The sequence below is a fragment of the Antrostomus carolinensis genome, unplaced genomic scaffold (assembly GCF_000700745.2).
Source record: "Antrostomus carolinensis isolate BGI_N321 unplaced genomic scaffold, ASM70074v2 scaffold21297, whole genome shotgun sequence".
Taxonomy (NCBI): Eukaryota; Metazoa; Chordata; class Aves; order Caprimulgiformes; family Caprimulgidae; genus Antrostomus; species Antrostomus carolinensis.
The window spans coordinates 40452-48579 of NW_010329878.1; the positions used below are offsets into that span (position 1 = coordinate 40452).

General features: G+C 39.1%; 1 protein-coding gene across 1 annotated transcript in view; it reads right to left on the reverse strand.

The window, feature by feature from the left end:
• LOC104528677 (E3 ubiquitin-protein ligase RNF130) overlaps window positions 1-7811 on the reverse strand; it is a gene marked incomplete at its 5' end in the record, with an annotated part of 33884 nt that extends 26073 nt beyond the window's left edge. Inside the window, one exon of the mRNA XM_010172750.2 lies at window positions 7617-7811. Within this exon, the coding sequence (XP_010171052.2) occupies window positions 7617-7811 (195 nt within the window). The remainder of the gene's footprint in view (window positions 1-7616) is intronic.
• Window positions 7812-8128: the final 317 nt, after the last annotated feature.

The window sequence follows — 8128 nt, forward strand, 5'->3', positions numbered from 1 at the left end:
TGGTGAGGGTGGTGAGATACTGGAACAGGTTGCCCAGAGAAGCTGGGGCTGCTCCTCCCTGGAAGTGTTCAAGGCCAGGTTGGATGAGGCTTTGAGCAACCTGGTCTAGTGGAAGGTGTCTCTGCTGATGGCAGGGGGGTTGGAACTGGATGAGCTTTAAGGTCCCTTCCAACCCAAACCATTCTGTGATTCTATGAGATGGTGGAGATATGCCCCTGCATTTCCTCAAGTTTGACAAGGTCCATCTGTCTCTCTTTGCTCCATCCAGCATACCCCACTCAAGAAAGCCAACACTTACAGTCTCTCAAAGACACAATGCAGTATTAGCATGTAGAAGTGTTGGACTTGGACTTCACTGCAGATCATTTCCACTCCACCAGCCTCACCCAGAGAGCTCCTTTTCATCTTCTGTCCTAAGTCATATGACACTAAGCACTGTGAGGAGAATCAAGATCCTTCTATTAAGCTACAAGGTGTACCCACCTCTTCTCCAAGCCTGCCACAAGTTCCTGAATCGCTGCCCCATCTTCATTTTTGAAAGCAAAAATATGGTACTTGTGTATTTCTGTTGGGCACCAGGAGGACAGATTCATGGCTGGGCTGTGAAGAGGGGAGCACCAGAAGGGAGAGTTTATACATCGCTGCAACCACACCTGCAGCAGAATTACTTTACCACTTCAAATAGAAGTTGTGGCTGCTCCTCCCTGGAAGTGTTGAAGGCCAGGTTGGATGAGGCTTTGAGCAACCTGGTCTAGTGGGAGGTGTCCCTGCTGATGGTAGAGGGGTTGGACCTGGATGAGCTTGAAGGTCCTTTCCAGCCCAAACCATTCTATGACACTGGGTTCGGGGGTTTGGGTTTTGATCCCTCCCCCCCACCCCCCCTTTTGACTGTCTTGACCATTCTACTTATATCCCATATTCCCTTTCTGCAGAAGGACTTTTATCTTCCGGGAATGATATTTTAATGTATTTTTTAATGGATGTGACCTTTTGGGTTCTTTACACCAGAGAGAAGCAAGCCTAGATAAGGGGAAAGCAGACAGATGTTGCAATGATTTTACAGACATTTCACACAACACTTTTCTCTTTTAGCAATGCTTCTTTGCATCTACTTGCACTACTATTTTTTTTTTTTTTTAAAGGAAATGGACTTTCCACAAATAATGCCAGAAGAATAAAAAAAAACCACCTTGGTACAAAGGAACATATAATTTTATCCTCCCCTTTCCACAACCTGTGCACAGATTATTTTTCTTTCATTCCCGTAATTTTACAAGGCATTTAACTAAGTATTATGGTGAATAAACTGCATTTGCAGTCCTATTTAGTGAATGCTTTTACTGTTAACTTATTAGTATGCTAACAAAGCAAACCAAACTTTATATTCAAATAAATAAAAAGCAGAAGGGTCACATTAAGTTTGGACTGGGGAAATGGTGTAATCCTAACACATGACACACTACTGAGAAAAGGTTCCTCATGTCACAATTTCACGTATTTCCAAAGTGCATCTTTATCTTCAAAGAATGTTTCTGCTTATTTGAAAACAACTTTTCTTCATGTATACTTCTGAACAACGTCCAAAAACTGTTACCTTAGAGCTGGATTTAACACCCAAGCACTGATTACAGTGTCAAGTTCTTGATTTATCAATATTAATCAATAATATTAATGCAGACTTTACAGGTCAATTCATCAATTTAAGATTTTAAAACTCTCCATAATCTTGCATTCTGTAACATGACCAGGTGCTAGTAGCTGGCTTCCATTTTGCTATTTCTGGATATTCCCAATATTTCATACTCCCAATAATGGAAGTTGGAGCTCAAAAAACCCAGGGATTTCTAAGAAGGGTAATTTGTCAAGCTCATGTATTTCCTTCTATCTACAGACAACTTCCATACAGATCCATCAATCCAGACAGTCATTCCAAACAAATTCAGCTAAGCACGAAAAAGAAATGGCAAGAGTGCCTTACCCAAAGATACTACAAAATATTTTTGGAGCTTCAGAAATAGCATATTCATAGATGAATATCATAAATTGGATTCCACTGAATCCATAGATTTTTGGGAATTACTCTGCTGCTGGAGCTCAGACTTTGGATAAGAAAAAAAGAATGTAATTACTTATAGTCTCTAACAGTCTCGTGGGCCTTTTCACAGTCACAGAACTAATTACCCTTTCAGCTGGCTAAGGAAAAACCAGCCTCGCTGCTGTTATTTCAGCCCTGTATGAAGCATGTACTATGCAAAAACCCTGGTAAGAAGTTCTGTAAGGCACTGAGGTGATGTTAGCTTTGTAAAGGGGTTTCCCTGGCTTATTCTGAAGACACAAGTGTCTTCCTTATGGTCTGGAATCTGTGCTTCAAACACACTCCTCTCCACGTCTTGTGAAGTGTCAGACACCTTCATCTACTGTGTAACAGATTTTCCTGATTGATACACCTCCAGGAAATGCAGTGGGAAACAGGATGAACTCTAATGCTGTTGACACTCATTCTCCACATTTTCAATTAGTAAATATAAAAAATAGAAAATGATCAAAGATACATAAACTATGGTTAGATTATTGTTTTGCCTTTTTTAAAGCTACAACTTTAATGATTCAACTTGCCTTTCTTTTCACTAATAGTCCAGGGTAAATTAATAACAATAAATTGTAAAAACAATATTGGAATATACAATGAAATTAGTTTTGAGCTGTGGATTAAAAGTAGGTCTCAATAATTCAAGGGAAGTTTTGCAGTGGATTTGGTATAGAGCTGAAATATTTGTCAGTGCACAAAATAATCTGCACTGCATCCTGCCATAGCTGTCATGCCTCAGTTCAGCTCACAGTTACATAAAGAGACGTTTGTGAGGAAAAGGCAAGCAGCAGAGGAAGGGATGTGCCACATGCAGTGAAAGTGCCACAACACAGGAGAGTGGCATTTCCACTGCCAGATCTCTGCAGTCCACTCTATCCACTTGGAACGAGGGCAAGAACATGGAATAACCGTTAGATGGCAACAACTCCAAATTACTTCCTGTCCCTCCTGCCTCTGACCCAGTGACCTAAAATAATCCACATAACAAATTCAGTTTTATCACAGTTCAAAGTACAGCCCTTGTTTCCTGTGCTAGCGTGCTTTTTAAGCAAACAGAGGCCCAGCAGAAATCCTCCCCTTGAAAGAAAACTCTTTCTGGGAGCCAGTGTTGGGCAGCTCTCCACAGCACCACAGCGGGTGGCACATCACCTTCGGGGCACATCATGGAACAGAAACATCTTATTGCAGAAAACAAACGCATCGTGTCTTCAGAAGCGCAATGAAGATTCATCCTGATGAGATGTCTGCAGCTTGTTCTAAAGACTTTAAAAGCTGTACCTGTACCAGATAAATCCTCTGAGAAAGGTATTATATCAGAAGTTGTTTAAATACTCCAGGAAGTTTCTTCAGCACTGCTAAACAGTAACTATTGGAAGCCAGAAACTTCATTTTGACACTTTCTTCCATATTTATTTATATTTTCATGTTTATATTTGTTCCATAAATTCTGCATATGAAGTTTTAACTCTAGAGGCTTCTTTGGCTTATACTCTTTTCTATAAATCCAAATAAAAGTCTAGATTTCAATAGAGAAGTTCAATATAAAATTTAACTATTTTTACTTGACAGGACTGTCTCCACCACACACAATCAAAAAAAAAGAATTAAAATGCTATTTTAACAGTACTTCCTTCCTATTCCCATAATTGATTATAAAGGAGACAGCTACTACATATTTTCTCTACCACATAGGCTCTTTTTTACATTAGACAATATTTATTCTGCTTTAACAGAAGTAGCAAAGAAAACCACTCATAAAACTGCCTTCCTGCCAGTGATATCATAGGCTAACACAACCTATGCTGGGAAAGACGTCCTTCACTTAGGTTGATAGAGGACATCTACAAGAATATGTAAAATAAGTTTATTTTACATGCACATAGTAATACAGACAAGGATATACACAAAGAAAAGAAAATAATATCACAAATAACATTAAAAAAATAAAAAATATTTCTATTAAAGTTCACCAACTTTACTTCAAGTCAACATGTACTTTAAAACTCAACTTGAAGTTGAAAGGGCAGAGACTATCACACAAGAAAAAGCAAATTCTGATATTAGCAACAGAAACTGCTCATTTGATTCAAGAGTGACAGTTGTTATCTAACCACCAGAAGGAATTAATATTCTGCTAAATAATATATTGAGTATGAACAAATTTCCGTAAGATTAAAATTTTCAAATGTGTGTTCAAGCATAAAATAACTTGGATAAAATATTAATCCCACAGGTGAGAACTGCTTACTGAGCTCTTTTCATAGGGAATCACCTCTCTGCAGGTGGCCAACATACATAAATCTAGATAATATTTGCTTATTTTTAGCACAGTCGTTGCCTAAGCTGGTGATTGGAATTCATGCAAATATCAGAAGAGGAGAGCATGCAGTTCACAGAGTGTGCATTATCAGCAGCTGCTGCTTTCCTCTCTGCTTCACCAGGAGACAGAATATTCCTAAGGCTTGGTACACAGCAGTACAAAAATTCTGTTACAGTGATATAAAATGACACAAGGTCTATTTTCATCTGTTTATCAAAAGAAAATGTAGAGCCATGAAGCTGGTCATCATAGCACAGCTATAAAATTGTCTTGTTTTTAAAAGAAAAGAGGAGTACTGCACAGCACTGGACATCATATGGAAGTAAGACCAATCTGGTAGCTCACCTTCACTTTCACTTCATATCAACTCTATTTAATACATTTTTAACTGAATCATCAGCAGAACAGCTATCAAATACACAGGGTCAACTCCTCCTGACCTTTAGAGACAGAAGATACTAAAGAGAAGAGTCTCTAACTAATTAGCAGATGATGTGGTTGTTCACCACCTAAAAAGCACACAAACAGTGACGTGGTTGAAAAGGCTGAAAAAGGAAGATGAGAGAGTGCCCTGAAGGTGTGCAAGACTGCTTTACACACAACATTTGTTTGAACAGGCTCATCACTTCAGCACAGGTTCATGAATCTACATCCCACTTTGACTAATCCTCACCGAGGGGAATGCCAGATCTCAAACCCTCCCTGTGCTGAGGCCAACACCAAAGGACGCGTCAACATCTCGGTTACAAATACTTGCAGTTCTTACATCAAGCAAACAGGAAGTTATTTATAGGAAGCTCTGCAAAGCACAGATTGCTAAGGAGATCCCTTACATGACCATAATGCAATCAAAACAAAAGCTGTGGAGCAACATTCCTCTCCATTACAGTGTGGTGCTAAGGTGCTGCTTCAGTTCTAGATAATTACTTCTAGTCTGTCGCATAGTTTGAACACATCAAGTCCAACAGTCATTTTGAGATGGTACCTACAAGCCCAAATCAGTGACAGAGCTTCCAGTATACCAGAGACTGAGTACATGCAACTAAAAATCAGTATCTCAAATACTCAAAGATAAAATATGCATCATCTCCAGTAATTACACTTTTTTTTCCAAGCTGGCGATGACTAAGAGTAAATATTTGGAAGTCAACACGCTGAAGACAGTATTAGCTTTTCTCCAAACATCAAGTATCCAAACAGTTGCCTGGCTAGCTTTACAAGACACTTTTCTACCCACAGCAGCTCTCATGTTTTATAACTTGAGACATTATTTCAACCTACAAGAACCACTGGACCTACTGATACAGTTCCAAAGGCAACACACTGGTCTTCAGACCTGAAACATGGAATGAACTAGGATTTCCTAATAAAAGACAGACACCATCCCATTGCTATGAAAGCACCTGTCAAATCTAACAGCATTTTGAGAAAGAAGGTATTAAAGTTAAAAGCATTATATGATTTTACACATATTTATGTTTTTACATGTACTAGAGCAAACAATGCTAGAGCTGTATTGTTATTGGCAAAGGTTTTTTTCTGCCACAGGAAGGTATTCCAGTCCACACAGAGACATAAATCATTGCTAAACAGGGACTGAAGACTTTACAATCTTACAGGTATTTCAAAGAGAGACCAGAGCTGAAGGTTTAGGAAGGTACTACATCAGCAGAGAGAGAAGTGGCAAAAAAACCACAGAAGGAAGGTGGTAAAACCCGTTTCATTAGAATTTGGGACTTTTTGCCTGCAAATGATTTGCAAAAATGTCTAAGGAAGGTACCCAAGATAAAAATGGATTGTCAACAAGCTTTGATTTGCTACACAGAGGTCAAAACCTCCCTGGAAAATTCCTGTGGTATAGAGAAGTGAGAAGGTCAAACCCTACTAAACCAGAAGAAGCCAGAAGACATTTACCTTGTAAAAAAGAGAGACTCAAGAAGCATTTTAGTAAAAGAATTCAATTCTAATTGTGTGACAATATGCAGAGCAATAATTAGGAAATTCCAGTTTCCAAGCAACGTCCTATGCTTAAAGAAAAAGGACTGAAAATCTAGAAAAAAAAAATAGCCAGCAGTACAGCCATCAAATTATAGAAATATGCCTTTTCTGATTAAGCTAAATAATTCCAAATTGAGAAAACCTTCTGGGAAAACGAAAAATGTAGTTATCAGAATTGTGAAAATCATTTTTAACCAAGCAAAATTTTTATCTCTGAGGCTCCCACCAGCTGCAGTAACTCACTTATAACAGCAAAATTTGACACACAGATAGCCCTAAAAAAGTAGAAATACAGAATTTCATCATCACTGTAGACCAGCAATAGTCTAATTCTAGGCAACTCAGAGAGGCAACTGCTCTCTGAATCACTAATTTTTGACGATTCCTGTGTGGCACTCAAAGACACATCGTAGAAAGAGAACCCTCTGTAAACGGTCACGTAAAAAATCATGCAAGCTCAGATCCTGATATCACTGTTCACATCTGAAAGTCCCCACCACTACAGCCAGTTGAAGACATGCTACTATAAAAATTCTTCAGGTACAGCTGAATGGTAAAATTTCAGCCTCCCAGTACCTGAAGGGGCTACAAGAAAGCTGGGGAAGGACTTTTCATCAGGGCAGTTAATGACAAAACAAGGGGAAATGGGTTTAAGCTGAAAGAGGGGAGGTTTAGATGAGATATTAGGAAGAAATTCTTCACTGTGAGGGTGGTCAGACACTGGAACAGGTTGCCCAGAGAAGCTGGGGCTGCTCCTCCCTGGAAGTGTTCAAGGCCAGGTTGGATGAGGCTTTGAGCAACCTGGTCTAGTGGAAGGTGTCCCTGCTGATGGCAGGGGGGTTGGAACTGGATGAGCTTTAAGGTCCCTTCCAACCCAAACCATCCCATGATTCTATGATTCTGTATTTTAGCTTTTCTTCTTCAGAAGGGTTTGAAACAGATTCCTCCTAAAATCTCAGGTATTTCCTCACTCCAAAGCACCCATATCTCCATGCAGAGGAAAGTGTTCCTCACTGGATAAAATGCACGCTAAAGGAAAATAACTTTTCAGAATTATTGGCTTATTTTGCTAAATTGCAGACGCGAAAACATCATTGGAGAGGAGGCTATTTTAAATAGCATCAGCTGTGCACTGCCAAGAGCTCTTTAGCAATAGTTTATATGGCAAAAGAGTACTTGGGCAAAAAAGAATGATAGTGTTTTATTTACCTTGATGAGTCATCGTGACAGGTTCTTCACTGGATATATTGTTGTAAATGACCACGGCTGTGGCATTATGTGAAGCTGCTCGCAGTATTTTCTCTCTAAATGTACAGTTTCCTCGCTGCAGTAAAGCAATCCACTGCTTGGTGTTTGGTGGAACCTGGAAACGTGTTCGAGGGTCACAGCCCAGCCGATCAGCAACTGAAATGAGAAATATATTTATATATACAGATGGCAATTTGTTCAAATAGGCAAAAAAGCAAACACCTAACTCCAGGTTTTACTGAATTACTTAACTTATGCACTAGGAAGCCACTATCCTCTTGTTAATAAAGTCTAAAGCTAACTGCATTCCCATGTAAAAAAAGCACCTTGCACACAAAGCTGTGACTATATGCCTGAGAACCAGGCTCACTAATACAAGATATTTTTAACTCCAGTGTAGCTAGAACAATTAATTTACATTTGAATCAATACCTGCCTAGAGGCTGAAAAACATTAGAATATGGTTCATATGC